Below are 18,819 nucleotides of genomic sequence, written 5' to 3'. Positions count from 1 at the left end.
ATATGCATAGACAAAGTGAACAGCCAGCTTGTAAGAAGGACATGCTTTTTTCATCGAAATTTAGTTAGAAGCTTCCAATTGATTATTATTTTTGCCATAGATAAAACAATAGAATACTTTATTACTTCCAGAAGATTTTCTTTACCTCAATCCTAATCATAAAGAATAAGCAAGTTTATACTAAAATACTGTCAGATTTTCCAAAGGTCTTGCTCCTTTGTTTATAATGACGGGCTTCTCTCTAAATTTGGCACATGTTAGTGTTGTTATAGCTCTCAATTCTCTGTTCCCCTTCCTAATACCACACTCTGTTGTATTTCAGACAGTCATGCAAGGGCTGAAAATATCTCATTACTTTCACACTAGGAAAGAAATTTGTGAGTGGCCATGGAGTTTTGGAGTTGGAGCCCTTGCTTTTGAGGTGACTTGATCCTCTGAGGATAGCAGAGAGCAGTTGCTCTTTCTTCCTCTGGAAACTTTTGATTATGAGAGAAATACCCAACAAAGTGCTATGCTGAGAACTGGGAAAGTCTCTGTGCAGCATCACTGTTTTTGCTTTCCCCTGCTTTCGCTGCTGAGTGTAGCTTCCCTTTTTCTGCTACTTCCATGTTATGACAAATAATTCCTACATTTCAAAACTATGGTTCTCGTTTTATATGACAGTGATCTGCAGTACAAAAGTGAATTATAGACCATGTAAACAAAATATAGGAGCTCAAGTGTGGTAGAAAATGGAAGAACATTAGAACTCAGTGAAAAAAAAAAATGCATGTCTAAATACTTCTTTCTGTACTTGCCTTAAGGCAATTTTTAACTACATTTTTTTCAGCTACTACATTATTTGGTGTAGCAGAAACCACTACGAGAAATAGGGAGAGCATAACTGAGGAAGAATGCAAGTCATCAAAAATGTCATAGGTTTTCACCACTTCATATACTAATTTTAGAACATTGCAGACATTATTGCTTTCCTAGGTCAGCCATATGCATCAAATATGCTGTAATAAATTTTTCATAGCTTCCAATTCTGTTGCTCACATAATTTCCTAGTAGCCATCATAACCTTGTCTTTTAAACACAGCAGTACAATCTAGAACTGTAATGAAAAGCTTCTGAGTCTTTAACAAGGAAGTAACAGTTTAATTTCATGTTTGAAAGCAAAATATTTTTAGTGGCTGGTCTGATCTTTTTTTACAGTGTTTGAGAAAACTGTAGATTAAACCCTCTCCATTGTTCACAAATGATGTGAACTAACTGTGCTTGTATAAACAAGTCCACACAATTCCTGTGATGTGAATTCCAATCCAGTCAAGAGGATCCCACAAAACTGTGCTAGGGACATATTCCATTGTAAATACTATGACATAAGGAAAAAAGTATCTTATCCTTTTAGAATCCAGTCTGAGATCTGAAAAATATCTCCTTATGTTAAGTACAATGGACTGAGTACAGTTTCTTGATAAAGGTTCAGTCTGTTCCTGTGCTCTCCTTAAAGACCAGGAAAGAACACCTTCTTCAAGCTTTGTAGAAGTGATTTTGAAAATTGAGTTTTCTAACTCAGGAGCTCTGTCCACAGGAAGTGAAACTTCTTTTGAATCAAAAAAACCCATTAAATCATTTCAATGCAATCAGCTCAGTCATCACAATCCATTGTTTAATATAGAAGACACATGCACTTTTCTTGGCACAGTTTCTGCATAAATTCATTCTGAACTGATGAAGTTTATTGGTAAATATTCCAAATTTATTTTCTTCTCCTTTTGATGTTTAAAGTACTACAAAAGCATGTACTACATGATGCATTCTAAGAATCTGTAGCCACAAGGCTACTTTTTAAAAGATTGCTGACATAAAAGTAATGTTTGTTTAGGTACCAGAATAAAATTAATATTTTTTTTGACAGGAATATAAAAACATCTCTTATTTTATTACAGTGGAGTATTTTCAGAGCAATTTGCTGTAGGAAATAATGATTTGGCTGTCGTGGACAATAAGAAGGCAAACTCAGATGCTGTAAACCAGACAGTTTTCCAATAAAACTTGAACTGGTACTCCCAGCTGGTTTTTTGGAGACTGGTAACATGGATTTTAGGACTAATCTGTAATGTGAGCTTGGTATTGGCCAGTGACAAAAGTGAATATCCTCATAGCCCACATACTATTATGAGTGATGTTACAGCACCATCTACAGACCCAGCCAAGACTAAAGGGATAAAGGAATATCAATTTCATCCACAGAATAATTATTAGTTCCTCTTTGAACTAATATATACAAATACTTTAAACTAGTTATGTATAAGCAAAGTGCAACTTGTAGAGAAATCTTTCATCCCATGGAAACTCTTCTCTACTGTGTAACCTGAACATTTGCATGAGTGCCAGAAAAGTCAGTCCTGTTTATACTCATCCTTCAGTCCAGTATGATTAATAGGATCTTTTCAATGCATGCTTATTTTTAGCCTAATAGAGGATTTAAGACTTGTAATGTAAAATTAAAATATAAGAAAAATCTTTCTTCCCAGGATTTCTTTAAAAAATCAGTTCAGAAAGTATTTTGGGTTTAGGGATACTTGTAAGAAAGTTCTTGTTTTCAAATACCTTTTGCATACCAAAATTCTGCCCTTTTAGGGCCCATTTTGCTGAAAGCTGTCCAAACAAGACAGTGCAACTGCCTGATAGTGGCAAATAGATGACAACTTGCTAAATATCTCCTAAATGAATCCTTCTTGACTCTCAGGACTGAGAGTAAATCCCTGGGAGTCTAGCAGAAGGGTGAAGGGTTTGTCAGGAAGGGTATAGTTTAGAAATTCTCACTCAGGAAAGTAAAAGTGCTTTTAAATTTTATTTACCCATGCTCCTTGCATCTTTTCCTTCTTTTAGAAATGAAACTTGATGCTGTGGTTTTGAAACAGTTATGCCAGAGGAGCAGACACCTTTGCATCTGGATTTGCAGATGTCTTTGGCCAAACTAGAGGATGAGAGGTAGGTAGATCACTGTGCTGGTATTTCTTTGGAATTGTCTAAAAATGAGAATTTAATCTGTGTAGAATTCGCGGCATAGTTTGCTCAGTAAGATATAATTCTTTACATCTTTTTCTTTACATGCCCTGCTGAATGAAGACAATTTCCCCCTCATTTATGGCAGCTTATCTTTAAAGGTTTAGAAAAGAACCACAAACCTGAAAATATAAATGGTAAAACCTGTGCCTGGATCAGGTAGCTCTCAACAACCCTGAGAGCTCCAGTGGTCAGCATCACCTTGGGTCTCCTTGAAATACAATGTAGCTTTGGATAGTGAAATTATTTACCAAATACAACAGCACATGGACTGAGATTCAGATGTATAAAACTGAAAGTCCCAACTAAACTCCAGTCTATCCTCACAGCACCCACTGTGTGGGAAAGGCTTCCAGCTTCTCCCCATCTGCCCCTAAACTCACCTCTGAGTCAGAACAGCCAAACGAGGTGACATTTTGATTTCATTTTCTGCACATCCAAGGAGCACTCATTGCTCATGCCTGATGTGCAAGAGTGACATTAAAACACAAGCACAGAGAGATGATGGTGGCACTCTATCCAGGAGAGGAGAGAGCTGGTTCAGTGCCTTTCCCAGCCTCAGAGGGTTCTGGTTTTCCTCTCCTGGGTTGTGACTTCCTGTGGTGAGTCCATGCATGGAAGAACACGAGACCCACACGTTTCCACTGGTGAAGGAACATTCCCAGTCCCTGCAGTGAAGGAGCCCCTTGAATTATTGCCAGTGGCAGATGAACAGAAACGCTCAGGACTCTCCATGTGCATATCCCCCTGTGGAGACAAAACTAGGAGCTCATGTTCTAGCAAATAATGAAGCTTTATAAATGTCATTTTTAGCTGAATTAAACTGCAGAAGTTCATGATTAACAAAGAGATGAGGCAAGAAAGACTTCAGCATCCTGCAGCTTTTATAGGACTCCTCATAAGGAATTAGGAGACACTAATCCTGCAGACTAGTTGTTTGTAACTACCCACACATAAACACCCATAATTACATTTATGTTAATTTTTTCTGTAACTGATCTAAGTAACTCCTTATTGTCAGAACTTTTAATTATAAAATATAAATTTTCCAAACATCTCTAATACAAATAGTATTCTAATTTAGTCCAATTCCAGCAAAAACTTAGCCAAGTTACTAAAGTTAATAAAGAAAAGTGATGCAGCTCTGGTTCTTGTGCCCATGATAAATTTAGTTAAGAATCCAGACACAGCTTCAGCAAATAAATATTTACTCTCATGTTTCCAAACTTTGTCTAAGCTACCTTTTTTTTTGTGTTAAAACATAAACTCTCTCCTTGCAGAATTCAGATCTTAAACCGAATTTTTCACACTACCCTATCTACATGTTAATTATAGTTAATTATAGTAAAATGCCGGTACTTAAGGTGTAGTGAAGTAGTATCCTTGCCAAGACCCACTTTTTCTGTTAACATGGTATGTTTAAATTCTTAAATAAATCTGGATAGAAGGCTCTGGATGAGGTATAATTTTGAAAGACAATTCGAGAGCCAGTTCCCTATATGCAGCAGCCCCTGAGTTTGTGGGGATTTTAATACTCATAAACTATGGGAAGTTGTGTTTGGTGCCTTCTGTTTGGATTACCTGTTGAAGATCCACGTGATGAAAACCTAACCATGGGGAAACAGTTTTGGGTCAAACATAGAAACAGGATGAAGGCTGGTACCTGATGCCATCAGTTTGGTGTGCTGACATTGTGTGTTCACTCACTGCCTGAGCCTCAAGTAGCTAAAATTAAACACTGCTCTATTTGTACACAGCATCATTTTGGCCATGGTCACAAGATGGCATCATTGCAAAACCCTTCCTATCAAAAACTCTACACTTCTATATGTAGGAAAGTTTTATCTATGTTGCCTTTGCTTAAATGTAGAAGAGAATTTATAGCTTAGAATACAAGCACCTCTTTCTGCCTTTTAATTATTACATGCAAATCATTAAATTACGCTATTAAATTATTACATTATTATTTAAATGATGCATTTCTGAATATCTTTAAAGAGTCAAATATCTTCAGTGATGTAGTATACAGATAAGAAATAATTCAACAAGGTGGTCAGAGATCTGTCTGCAGTGATAATGGGTGACACAGTAATCACACAGCTTTCTAAAGCCAAGCTCAGGAAAGGGGCTAAAGTGATTGTAATGGAAGGTACAGCAGTTCCAAAATTTAGGCAAAAGCAGTGTAAGCTCACTGAACTTATTGCTTTGCCAGAAGTAAGGGGATCAACACAACGGTGCTGATATTTTTGGACAGGTAGCCAAGGATCTGATGACGGGGTGCTTTTCACAGTGGGAGAATCACTCACTAAGGAGCTACAGTGCAGATGAAATTGCCATGAGAGGATTGTAAAAATGTCTGAAAGCCAGAGTCAGAGACTGCCTGGCAGTGGTTTCTTATGAACATCGAATTCTATACGGACCAGGGCTTCCCAAGGCACTTCAAATCATGCACTAAAGAAATGAGGTTGTGAATGGGCAGGGAAAATAGAATTTGCCTGAGAGAATGAGAAACAAAGGTAGCCTGTTGGCTAAGCTGATCAGCCATGTGGAAATGTGTCTCAGCATGGAGCAGGTCATGAGCTCTACCTGTTACTGACACAGCTCATTATGTGGATCAACATCTAATAGCTGCAAAAAAAAAAAAAAAAAAAAAAGAAAAGAAAAGAATAAGGTCTCTCAAATATCGCAGCTTATCTTCTTTTTGCCAGGGTTGGGATTAAATGTGCGAGATAGTATTTCTTGTTTGGACTCAGATGTTTATTAGTTCTTATCTGTATTACAGTCTCACAAACCTTGAGTTCTACAGCACTTCAAGCTAACAAACTAAAAATGGAACCCTATCTTTCTCTTTTCTAGGCCTTTTAAGGATAAACTGTCCAGTTAAGAAATGACACCTAAATTATTTTTACTTTTAACCCAATAACCAACCATCCATGGCCCACAATGTGGACTTTTGTATCCAATTACATAACAGCACCTAGACCCATGAAGAAGAAGGTGAAGAAGGACAATCCTCTGCCCTAAAACCACCATCTTGCTTTATATATATATTACTTTAAAGTCTAAGTTTTCCACCATGTGATATTACGTACTTCTATTTAAACTACACACCCATAATCCCTGTTCTGTCATTCAATTTTGGAACCCGTCTCAACGGTCTCAGGTCAAATGCAGTGTTCTCTTGTCAGCACAGAAAGTCTAAAATTCTCAGTGACCAGGGTTCCAACTTCTCCCCCTCCTGTCTGAATCATTAACACTGCTTTGACAGTTTTGTTAAACTTCTGTTGGATATACCGGAGTAGACAAGGTACAAATATCATGATAACTATGATGACAATACATACATACATGTGTATTTTCAAAAGTTTTTTCTACAGTGGTGTAAGGCTCAGTTAATTAAAGAGATTATTTACTTCTGTTGGAAAAATTGATGATTGGTGGATTCAGTTCTGTAAAAGAGCTGTTTAAAAAATTTAAAACATACAGAGCTTTGTTCAAGCGCATTTGAGGCGTAGCGTTTGCCTCTCTCCTTTTTTTGTTAATTTAAAAGGGATTTAATGTTTTTTTAATGATTGCTTGATTTGTGGAAGAGTAAGGGATGCCAAAGGTGTCACACACACTCCAATATTTTAAGAATGTTTTAGCTTTTCTGTTTTTTTAGGCAGGGCCATTGTTTGTTTTTATTTCTTGAGACACAGTCAGTGAAGCGAATGCTTGCAGAAAATGTTGACGTGTGTTTTTCTTGTATACAAGGAGGCAAAGAGTGCACTTGAAAAGGTGTTTATTGCTACTTGGATATTTTTGAGTTTTCCGAAAGACGGGTATTTTGTGACGTTTGTTTGCCACAATTATAGACTCTACAATCCTCTCAGATTCACTGCTCCAGTGGATACAGGAGGTTTGCAAGAGTTAACAATCTGGACAAGCACTTATGATTGCTCTTGTTTGATCTCTGGAAATATGAAATGCTTGCATAAGTGCTTGCACATTTAGATGAAAAAATGCGTGATTCACTTTTGCCTGCTGAAAAATATTTGGCAAGGTGTTTGTAATGGGCATTGTTAATTTGTTTGCTTTTGCATTTTCTTTTACTAAGAATCCTGGAAGTGAAAAATGTGCTCTGATGTGAGAAATAAAATATTTGATTTTTTTGTGTTGTAAAACTTTTTGCATGCATGTAAGATAATGATACAGATCATCATTATTAATATTTTTAAGAGTGTTTTTTCTATTTTTTTTACATTGCCTACATAAGGTGAATTTGTAATTAGATTGAGGGGTTCTTGAAATAATTGAAATGCTTTGACTACTGTTACTAACGCCACAATTTGTGGAGAACTTTTTACTATTTGAATGTTTGATTTTTATGTTTTTGTTTTGGGTTTTGCTATATCGTTACTCATTTGTGTGTTTTTCCTGAACCATCAGTGAATAATGTGATTGCACCTAACGGTACTTTACTCAGCATTGGTTTTTTAAAACTTAATTTTGTTTGCAACAGTTTGTGGCTTGGAAAGTGAATTGAACAGACACTTGAATAGTTTAGCAATTTACTTTGCAATTATTTTGATTTTTGCAATGCTTAATTAATTTTTTTTCAATGGTAGATAAATTCTTGCAAAATTTTTGTTTGTCGTTAGCAATCTTGCTCTTGCTTTGATTATGATTTGAGTTGTCATTTCTAATGTTGTAAAAACTGTTTATGGAGATTTGTAGGATAAGAAAATCCATTTGATAATCAGCAAAGGATTTTTCTTTGAGGTGCCTTATTGAAATATGAGATTATATAATTCCATTTTTTTAAAACACTGTATGAAGAAACGGCTGTGACATCGCACAATGATGTGCTTGTCTTTGTTGAAGGGTTTTAGCAATTTTTTCAAGGGCTTTTTGGGCCTCAGGTGTAAGCATTTTGGAAGACTTAATGTCGTAGTTTCCTTTTAATAAGTTGAAAAGTGGTGTAAGTTCATCATTGGTGATTCCTAAAATTGGCCTGATTTAATTGATTTCTCCTAAAAGTTGCTGTAAATATTGTAAATCGTTGACATTGGTTTTGACGCCTTTTAAGGATAAACTGTCCAATTAAGAAATTACACCTAAATTATTTTTACTTTTAACCCAGTAACCAACCACCCGTGGTGCACAACGTGGACTTTTTAAGTTTTCCACCATGTGATATTACACACTTCTATTGAAACTACACACCCATAATTTCAGTTCTATCATTCACTTTTGGAAGTCTTCTCTACAGCCTCAGGTCAAATGCAGTGTTCTGGAGCTCTGTGCCTGTCAGCACAGAAAGTCTAAAATTCTCAGTGACCAGGGTTCTAACACTCAAAGTGTACAAACAGGGAGAAAGCCTGGAGGAGACATAAAGGAATCCTCCTATTCTCCTTCCATTCTCTTCCCCAACAGGGAAAGGCTTCACCTGAGGTAAGGAATCCCCTTTGTCCTTTCAGGGAGATAAGAATCCACTGGAGAGAACTGAGGAGGAGGAGGAATGAAAGTGGTTCGAAGGTCAGCAAATATGTTAAGTAAAGTCTGAGAAGGGACAAGAGAAAAGTTATCACAGAGAAAACTGTTCTTCAAGAGGTAATGAATTCAAGTAGCATGGAATATCAGTTTGGATTCAGGAAATAGAGTAATGAGGCATTACATTAAATAGATGCTTTGGAAGGTTACAGGGCTTAAATTATTTAAATACAGATTAGAAAGACACATGCAGACATTTGTCAGAAATTACATGGTTGAAACTGATACTGTTTTGAGGTGACTTGTGGTCTAAAAGCTATGCTAAGGTCTCTATTAATTTATAGACATTTCTAGACGGTCCAACAGTTCAAAGAACTCTCATTCTCAACCTCATATTTTGTTTATCTAGATGAATACTTATATTGTGTATATGTATCTGCCAAAGAACCTAAAACTGTGGAGGACATCTTCCCTTAGAATTACTAGTTCACAATGCTCAGCATCTTTGCTGATAAAAAATAGTGTCATTCTAGTGCCACTAGAAGGGCATTTTCTAAGGGATACTGGTCACCTGGAACAAACACAAACTCAGACAGAAGACAGCAAATTGCTATAGCATTATTAGATTATTCTCTGTACTATGCCCCCTGTAGGGACACATACTGAGAAAGCAAATTACAGCCTGAAAAATATTGCAGGCTGGAGCTTTTCAGCTCTGTTCCCAGCCCATAAGCTGGTTCAGCTCAAAGCTAGGGAGAATTTCTCACAGGGTGATAACTTGGTCAAAATAAAAAGGAGTCAATAATAAAGATACAACACCTGTTGTGGTGTGTGACCAGGCCCTGGGAATGGGGTGTCTTCTCTCTGAACCAGTCACCTTTCCTCTACTCTTGGAATTGCGAGTCATGCTATAAAACCAAGTGTGTTTCTGAATAAACTTGTCTCTTTCTTCCCTATCATGAAAGATGACCATGTAGCTGTGCATCTTATTTCTGCTGCACTTAAAGGGTTAAAACCCCTTTCCATGGCTACAGCCCCCAAGCACGTTCTTCCTTATAGTTCACATAGATACTCTGTGATCAGATCAGTTAACAGGATAAGGACTTGAATTTGTTCTAGCTCTTTAAAACTGGAATAGCAAACTATGTAGTGAATTAGTTCCTGTTACTTGATTACTTTGCCTTTCCACAACCTGCTAGATATTTGTCCTTCTTTCTGCAGGAAATAGCTACTCTGTGTTGAGTATGTTTTCTTGGCCCTGAAACAGAAGTACAGAGAAATGTAATATAGGATGATAACCGAGGAAAAGTGTAACCAATGGCTAATTACTTACTGCTATGAGGATGCACTTCTTGGCAGCTGGACAAAGGTGGCTTCAGTCATAATCATTTAATCATTTAGTCAAAGAACAAGAGGAGGAAATACCCAAAACCAACACAGCACGTGTTATACACAGCACAGCGTTATATAATCAGGCAACTGAGAACCAAGAAAGAAAGGAAAGTGCTGTCTTGCAAAATACACAGAAATTAACCCTTCTTGGGTAGCAAAGACCAGGATGTTCCAGGATGTTGGGCACTGGCAGGTAATTTGCCATAAGCTCCTCTCCTTGTCCATCTCCTTGAGAAAAGCTGGTGCCACTGACTCAAAGGATCCCACCAGAGGAGCATTAAAGAAGGTGAATGTGACATGAGGCAAGAGAGGGAGATACCAGGGACTGCATGTAGAAATATATTCCCTTCTTCACTCGACCTTTAATAACAAATTATACTAACAGCTGATAGGACACTTTTGTTAGACTAACAGAAAATTCTTGGCTCCTTGCAGACAGGTGCTCCCCTTTTGTCCCATGACAAATTTTCTTGCATTTAATTTCCATAAAAACAGAGAGGGAATTGTGCTGTTTATATGTGATTCATTATTTGGCAGCCATATTTCTGTATGTACTTTAGGAAAAAAATATATAGCAGATAACTGGAGACAAGCAAATTCTAGGACACCTGTTACTGTTCACTTCTCTTTGGAGACTATTTTTAAATCCAAAGTGCATTTATGTAAAGAAAAAAAAATCTAAAATTCTTCTTCAATTTTTCATGTATTTCTGGTTAATTTAAAAAAGAATTATTAATATTCCAGTGGGGGGGGGGAAGAGTACTATTCCTGTGTAGAATTAGCATTTTGATCAGATTAGCTCAGTCTAGGCATAATTGAAATCAGAAAAGGACATATACAAGGATTTTACACTACACTGGCAGATAAATACTTTATACATTTCTTAAATTAATTCCATATGCACCTTAAATATGTGCAGTTGTTATTAATATATTTTTCCATTGTTTTATGCAAAGTGTTTGATTCTCTTCACAGTTAATTAAGCCCTTTGCTTTTCAAATTGCTGTAATCATTGTAACAGGTGGTGGTTTTAAGGATCACTGACCATGTGTTTTACTCATAAAAAATCTTATTTTAAATTTTTGAAAAACTGAATGTATATATTTCCAACAATACATATCAAGACAATTTTATTTCAGCACTGATCCGTGTCACACCTCAGCAGTACATGTTCAGATGAGTTTCTATGTGTAAACCACAGAATGGTTGCCTGGGTTCTCTGGGAAGCCAAATGGTGCAGGTAAGAGGAGGTACAAGCAGCTCTCTGCTCCTTGTGTGGTTTTAAGACAGCTTTTTTTCACCTGCAGCACAATAACAAACTAGTACTGACAGAAACTGCAATATCTCTGCTTCTCTTTACAGCCACCTAGAGCAAAATGCCACTGAGATGCCCAAGTTCATCCTCCAAATACCGTGGCAGGTGAGATTGAAATTCCACAGAGGTTTCAAAAAAGAGGGGTGGAGTAGTTATTGGTTCATCTCACTGACTCCAGGGCCATCCCTGGGAGCTCTCACAGAGCCAGCAGGAGGTGGGGCTGGACTTAGCACAGCCTGCTCTTGCCAAGGGACCGGTGAGCCTGAGCTGAGCCAGAAGGGCTGCAGGACACGGCAGAGCCCCGATGGAGCTCCTCTCCAGGAGACGCTGCCTTTAGTCTAGGTGGGTGCATCTCCTGCTCTTCCCTCGCTTCCCTGCTCATCCTTTCAGGGACATTTAGCCAATCTGCCTCCAAGCTGGCTTAACCAAGCCAGGGCTAACTAGAGGAGGTGCTGTGATCTGTTTGCCAACTGGCAGTTTGGGATTAAATCAGCCCTGTCTGGTGCTTTCTGGCAGCCTTCAAACACACCTAGCATTTCCTCAAAAGATTAATTAGAAATTTGCCATTTGTGGGAGCACCTTCAACGGCCTGCACTTCAAAACTCATTACTTCAAGAATTTGGGAGAATGTCAAAGCATTGCTACAATGTGAGGGATTGGTTTTCTTCGTTTTATAGCCTTTCAAAATCTGTGATGGGATAGGGTAGAATTAGAACACAGCGAGGTAGATTTTCACTCATGAACTCTCAAATCTGTCTTTTTCTAATAAATAAGGAAAAGATAACATAAACAGGAGTGCAGAGAAATGGTATATTATTTTATTTATATAATTATTAATTTAATTAATAAATAATAACTAATATAATATTATCTGATATATAAATATAATATTAATAATTAATAATTTAATTAATAAATAATTAACATTATATTTATAATATCATTTTACCTTTTTTTCTAATACCTTCCCTGCTTTTCTCTACTCCTTTTCAGTCATCTTCTTCTTCCTTTTTATTATTTTAATAAGGCCCGATTATGGGGGGGGAGGGGGAAGTTTAGCACATATGAAGTAATTTTAAAATCTGAATGTAGTTAAATGCGTGTTCATCTGAATAATCAGTGTATCCTAAGGCAACCTATATACACTGCATTTTGCTACACAGTTGGCTTTAGAAAAATAATTTTCATAATTACAATTGTTTTGTTTTAATGGTATGGGTAATTATTGTGGGTAAGCATTTATTTCTAAAGTTTTTTTCTTTTTTTCTGTGGAAAAAATTTAATAGAAAAGGAGTATTGTATTTTGGGAGCTTCTTGGCACTTTAAAGTCATAAGCAAGATAAACTATATTTTTGAAGACATAGATACTCTTTGCTCTTCAGCAGCATGAATTTTCTACTGATAACTCAATCAATATGAAGCAATAAATATTTTAGTTGCCTCCTAGAAAAGTCTTCTTAGAAGTTTCTGTTCTTTCCACAGTGGAACCAGGATTTCATCTACTGGAATTGCACTGTCAAAAGTAACAGAAGTCAAAGACTTTGACAAAATACCTTTAGCTTCATCAAGAAAACTGCAGTACAGAACCACACTTAGAACATTGAAAATTACCTCCTGCTCTTTCATTTTCATGTGCTGAAATTCTTGTATTTCAAATAACAGTAAAGCATTTAATGGGTACAGAAATGCCTCTTGACTTCTGATATCATAGTGACCATGTCCTTTCTTACCTTGTTTTTGGATCCTGGTTATTTAATATGTTATGATGCCAAAATATACAGTTTCTAAAGAGCTGAAAACATAAGAAGGAAGACTGCTAGAGCTAAGCTATTACTTGCTGTGTTCTTAATATTTTATAGGTGTGTCTGGTACATGTGAGCTGCATTGAAATATTGACCAGTTTATCACAGAATATCCTTATGTCCTTTTTCTGCAACCTCCAGCAGGTACTCTGACCCTTGGAGAGCTCTCACTGGAGCAGATCTGTTTGAACAGGAGGAGGAACAGGAAGGGACCTTAATCCCCAACCCCCTTCTGCTGCTGAAGGGGCAGAAAAAGAAGTTGAGTTGAGCCCAGGAAAAGATGGGGAGGAGCTATTGGGTTTTATTTTTGTTTCTGTTTCTCACTATCTAAATGTATTTAAAATTCATCTTGGCCAGCTTTGTTCTGTCCTAGATGGTATCCAGTAAGTGATCTTCCTGTCCTTTACCTTGGTCCATGAACTCTTTCATCCTATTTTCTCCCCTTGTCCTCCTGTGGAGAGGGGAAGTGGAGTGAGCATGTGGGTGAGTGTTTGTGTGCTGGCCAAGGGTTATCCAACACACATTTACATTTAGATTATGCAATATCAATTTTATCCAGATTAAATTATAGTCAAGCATAAATTAGTTTCTTTGCATTTCTACTGCATATTCTAAAGTTATTAAATCCAGTCTCCTTTTTATAGGCTGTCTCTTCATTGCTGCAAGTGACAGAGTATTTTCACCTTATCAAACAGAAAGTCAAGGACCTGTGAGCTTGTCCGTAGATTCTCCATGGGAACAGAGGTAGGATTCCTGATATTTAAGTCCTCCTAAATCTGTCGATTCTTTGTGGAGCAGAAGAACTGTGGAGCAACTCCAAGGCTTAGATAAATTTCTGTATTGTTTCATTGAAGGAAGCCAAAATTTGAAAGTGGACATTATGGAAATCACAAATAACTACCCAAAACTACAGTATGTGTACAGTTCCAGTATTTATACTTTACCTGTCTGCAGTCAGGGAGGATGGGATCCTTCAGCTGAAGCCATTTGAAATGTATGGATCTAGATTAAGACAGTTGTTTCAAGCATTCTTCACAGAGATAGTTGCTGGCAGGGGACACTTCATCTCAAAGTCTGTCTGCATTAATGTTTTATAGAGCCTAGACAATCACTTTCAGCCATGCATCAAATTTTTGATTTATCATAATAGCCTCCAATACTATGAATCCATAATCAATCATAATATTTCATTAACTTTGGATGATTCAATTATGTGATAACTTTTTGTAAAGCCTACAGGGAGTTAAGCTGTCTTTATAAATTACATATATTTTAATATTTAAATATAGATCTGTATAATTTCTCTTCTACCTGATTAAATTATTACTTTTAATAGTGTATTTATTTAGTTTCATTTATTTCTTACTATTTCTATCATACTGCATTTCTCTTTGGAAGAAAAGACTGAAGCTTTAATGAAGAAATTTTAAAATTTTTTTGTCTTTGATAAAAATTTCTGCAGTTTATTCTAAAATGAAATATTGGCATTCTTTTAACAATAACAAAATGAAAGGAATCCTGAAGACTTGGAAGCCTGAAAGTCGCTTTTATCTTCCTGTGTCACAGAGGAAAACAACTACAAATTAGCTGCTCTTCTGACAAAATATCTGTGCTTCTTGTGCATCCTCTCACGGCTGCCAACATGAGCTACTGTGGTAAATTTCTCTCTCCTACAAAATGCACTAAGAGAAGTCTTTTTCTGGCTTTCACCATCTCTTTTACAGCAGTATATTTGATTTCCTATCTTTATACTTCTCATCACCTTCCTGCTCAACTTAAAAGTGATGATCTTCACAAGAAAAATGAAAAGAGTTTACTTAAAAAAGTCCTGACAAATTTCAAACAAATCTCAGGGAAAGAAAATGGGGAACTACCACCCGAAAATGAGATATCTGTGAATAAAGCCACACCCACTCCTAGGCAGTCATTTACATTCCTCATTAATGAAGAAGACAAGTGTAAAGATAAAACACCTTTCTTGGTGCTGCTGATAGCAACGACGGCATGGGAGCTGCAGCGCCGCAGGGCCATCCGGCAGAGCTGGGGCAGCGAGGCTGCGGTGCCGGGCGCTCACGTTGTGCGCCTCTTCATGCTGGGCATCGACGCCAAGGCGGCCAACAACGACGTCCTGCAGAGAGAAAGCGAGCAGTATCACGACATCATCCAACAGGACTTCCTGGACACTTACAACAACCTAACTCTTAAAACTCTGATGGGCATGAGGTGGGTGGCCTCTTACTGCAGCGGCACGAGGTTTGCCATGAAGACGGACACTGATGTTTTTGTCAACACGATGCACCTGATTGAAAAGCTCCTCAGGCCTCTCCCACCTTCCACACAGAATTATTTCACAGGCCATTTAATGAAAGGGCACACCCCTATTCGGAATAAAGCCAGTAAATGGTACATATCAGAAGAAGAATTCCCAGGTAACAGATACCACCCTTTCTGTTCAGGAACTGGCTACGTCTTTTCTGGAGACCTGGCTGCAAAAATTGTCAATGCCTCTTTAATGATTAAGCATATACATTTGGAAGATGTTTACGTAGGGTTTTGTCTTAATGCAAAGGGAGTAGAAATAGTACCAGTTTCTTATTCACTGTTCAACTTACACAAGGTCCCATTTTCTCCTTGTACGTACAATAAAATAATTACATCTCATTACATCGAGCCACACGAACACATACACTACTGGGAAATGCTGCAGAAGAAGAAACACACGTGTTAGAAGAGAAGGGTCCGTCCTGGGGCATCCCAGGAACTTTCTTTGACAATGGGCAAAGCAGCAGATGTTTTCTTAGTAGGAACAGAACATCTGTGTAATGATAACTTTCTAGGTCCATGGACATCCTGAATCAGGTGCCTAGGTATTGTATTAGGTTGAGTTCAAAGGATTTTTCCTCCATAAAGAAGCCTTTCTCTGTTGAGTGAATACTGATTGGTACCTTATTTAGTTTTGGATGAAGCATCAATTAATTTTTAAAGCATTTTAAAATACAGCAAGAGACCATATCAACCCTACTGAAGAAAAAGCAAAGACAATGCAGTGAAACTTGTTCTTTCATTAAAAACTGAGAAATTAATGTGGTAATTTTATACTGTTCAGATGTAATTTGCCTATGTACCATTAAATGTACTCATTCCAGTGTGACTGAAGAAGAAAGCATATGTGATATCCTGTGCTGGGGAATTAGTGCCAGAAATGTGGGCAAAAACTGCTTCCTCAGAAAATCTAACATTAGCATTTCCCAGATCTCAGTTAGTGCCCACAGTGGCTACTACTCTCTGTGGTCACATATACAAAGAATACCTCACACACAAAATACCACTTATTTGTTATCATGGAGATGTAATAAAAAGAGGAAAATTAAATCCTGATAGACTGTCCTGTTAGTGAGATATTAAATTACTTTTTAAGGCACTCAGCTGTGTACAAAATAGTTAAGTGAAAAACAAGATGATGCTTACTAACCTCAGAAGATGAACGTTTCAGTCCAAGTCCCTATCGTGGGAATCAAAATATCAATCACATGAACACCAAGCACTTTCAGCTGGAGGTGAAGTGAGAAAGTGAGTATACATTATATGCATCCCAGATGGCATTTTACAAATGTACATTATGGTTTTCAACAAAGAAACCCCTGAATCCTGCAGTGCATCTTTCTGTGCTCTGTGCAGCTCCATTCCACCCAGGACTGACAGTGGGAACCTGTGCTGCAGCCACTGAACACAGTGCAATTCTCCCTTATGGGAATTTGGTTTAAAACCTTTTGATTAAGGAATATTCTTACTCGTCCAATACCTACACTGGACACTTTTTCTCAAATGGGTACCTATTCATCTGGGCTTTCCTGGGTCTCCCAATATTTTCTAAAATTTAAAAAGTTTTCCAGGATGTTGTGTTTAAAAAATGGGTCTTTTTGGACATAATATGTGGATTACTTGATAGTAGCCATGCTATCTTGTATAGCTGACATCTTTACCTTACATTAAACAAGGTAATGAGCTCAACTCTGAAATCTGGGAACATAATAATAAACATAATAAAGGGAACACCCTTAATCTAGGTGAGGAACACCATGTCATGCATAGCTGTGGAGTAACAACCCACAAAAGTGAGCAAAACCAAACTCCACCCTCACATGTCCTCCTATTACCTGGATGGCAATCCAGGTTATTCAGTAATTCCTGAAGATGAGGGCCCAGCAGAAAAGGACCTGGGGGTGTTGGCTGAGTGCAGCTGACCAAGAGCCAGCATGTGCCCAGGTGGCCAAGAAGGCTAAGAGCATCCTGGCTTTTATCAGGGATAGTGTGGCCAGCAGGACCAGGGAAGAGATTATCCATCTATACCCAGCACTGGTGAGGCCTTACCTCAAATCCTGTGTCCAGTTCAGAGCCCTCCAGTCCAAGGAAGACTTTGAGATGCTGCAGTGAGTCCAGAGAAGGACAACTGAGCTGGTGAAGGGCCTGGAGCACAGGTCTGATGAAGAGCCTGAAGCAAAGGAGGCTCAGGGGAGATCTCTTATCACAAACTACAACTGCCTGAAAAGAGGTTATAGAAAGGTGGTTGGCTTCTTCCCCCAGGCAACCAGAGACAGGATGAGAGGAAATGGCCTCAAGCTGCACCATGGGAGGTTCAGGTTGGCCATCAGGAAGAATTTCTTCATGGAAAGAGCTGTGAAGCATTTGAACAGGCTGCCCAGGAAGTGGTGGAGTCACCATTGCTGAAGGTGTTCCAAGAAATGACAGGACATGTGGCACATGGCACTCAGTGCTGCGGTTTAGTTGGCACGGAGGTGCTCCGTGAAAGATTGGACTAAATGAACTTGGAGGTGTTTCCAACTGTAATGATTCCATGATTGTTTAAGATAAGGTAATAGAGGCTTCACCACAGCCTGAAGCTGAGTGCACAAGCAGCACAATCAATTATACTAACAGGGATTTGCCAGCTGTACAAATAAAAGCTATAATGATACTAATTCTTCCGTTTTGTTTGGAGTCTGTGGAGTCTGCCACACCTCTGTACAGTTATAGAAGCAGGGGGAGTTTACAACTCCTAGCAGGAATAAATACCAAAGCTAAAACTACTAAAAGCTATAGACTTGCCAGTAAAATGAACCAGTTCATCAGCCAGCCCATACTGGTGAAAGGATAAAAGGAATAGGAAGTGATCTAGAGAAGTTTTCCTGTGATCAGTAATTGGTAGTGTGGGTGTTAGTGATTACTCAAATCATTAATGTTGTACCTGTGGGCTTTAAAGGTACCAGAGCCCTGTGCTGAGCCCCATTCAGGATGTCCCAATTTGTCTAGATAGCTCATGCACATGAAGTAGTACTTACTCTTTCATTTCCATACTTTGCCTCCCAGTCTCTCTCCTGGTTGGCATGGGCCAGTTCCAAATCAGCAGTTTAAAGTCTAGATTTTGTAGAAAATTTAGTTAACTTAATGAAGTAGAAATATTTGCCTTTTTAAGCTTCTTGGGAGTTTATCCATGTCTTGAGTTACCATTATTGATATCCTTGTATTGGTGGAGGCAATAATTAAGTATATAACAACATTATCCTTAAGATTTTCAATTCAGAAAATGAAAAGAAGTAGTCTGGGTGATCTCTCGTAATTTAATATGAATTATTAACTCTTTTCCTGTGTCCCTGCAGTACATATTTCGTACCAAGCACAAGGAACAGCGGCTGAAATTTTGAAGTGCTGCTCTTTAGACATTTATTCATTGTACATCTCTTTCAAGGTGGGTAGTGTTGTTTCTAACAGAATATCAAGAAT

The 18,819-nt window shown here is 37.8% G+C and overlaps 1 protein-coding gene and 2 long non-coding RNA genes across 3 annotated transcripts in view; all 3 read left to right on the top strand.

Annotated features, from left to right (window-relative positions):
* LOC148222851 (uncharacterized) overlaps window positions 1-9,424 on the top strand; it is a 411,241-nt gene extending 401,817 nt beyond the window's left edge. The window contains exons 6-7 of the long non-coding RNA XR_015805502.1: window positions 2,881-2,982; window positions 8,517-9,424. This is a non-coding gene — a long non-coding RNA (uncharacterized LOC148222851). The remainder of the gene's footprint in view (window positions 1-2,880; window positions 2,983-8,516) is intronic.
* A 1,407-nt stretch (window positions 9,425-10,831) lies between these two features.
* On the top strand, window positions 10,832-18,777 carry LOC148222850 (uncharacterized). The gene is made up of 3 exons (XR_015805501.1): window positions 10,832-11,341; window positions 13,683-13,782; window positions 18,696-18,777. It is a non-coding gene; the product is annotated as an uncharacterized LOC148222850 (long non-coding RNA).
* LOC106858947 (beta-1,3-galactosyltransferase 2-like) lies at window positions 14,276-18,783 on the top strand. The gene has a single exon (XM_014885880.2). The coding sequence runs from the start codon at window positions 14,681-14,683 to the stop codon at window positions 15,764-15,766; it is 1,086 nt and encodes a 361-aa protein (XP_014741366.2). The 5' UTR covers window positions 14,276-14,680; the 3' UTR covers window positions 15,767-18,783.
* Window positions 18,784-18,819: the final 36 nt, after the last annotated feature.

Source organism: Sturnus vulgaris, chromosome 9 (genome assembly GCF_052056855.1).
Source record: "Sturnus vulgaris isolate bStuVul1 chromosome 9, bStuVul1.hap1, whole genome shotgun sequence".
In the NCBI taxonomy this organism is placed as follows: Eukaryota; Metazoa; Chordata; class Aves; order Passeriformes; family Sturnidae; genus Sturnus; species Sturnus vulgaris.
This window is presented reverse-complemented; position numbering and strand designations above follow the sequence as displayed.

What these genes read in the sequence shown, in the direction of transcription:
- LOC106858947 (XM_014885880.2), top strand. Translation starts at nt 14,681, where the DNA reads ATGAGCTACTGTGGTAAATTTCTCTCTCCTACAAAATGCACTAAGAGA.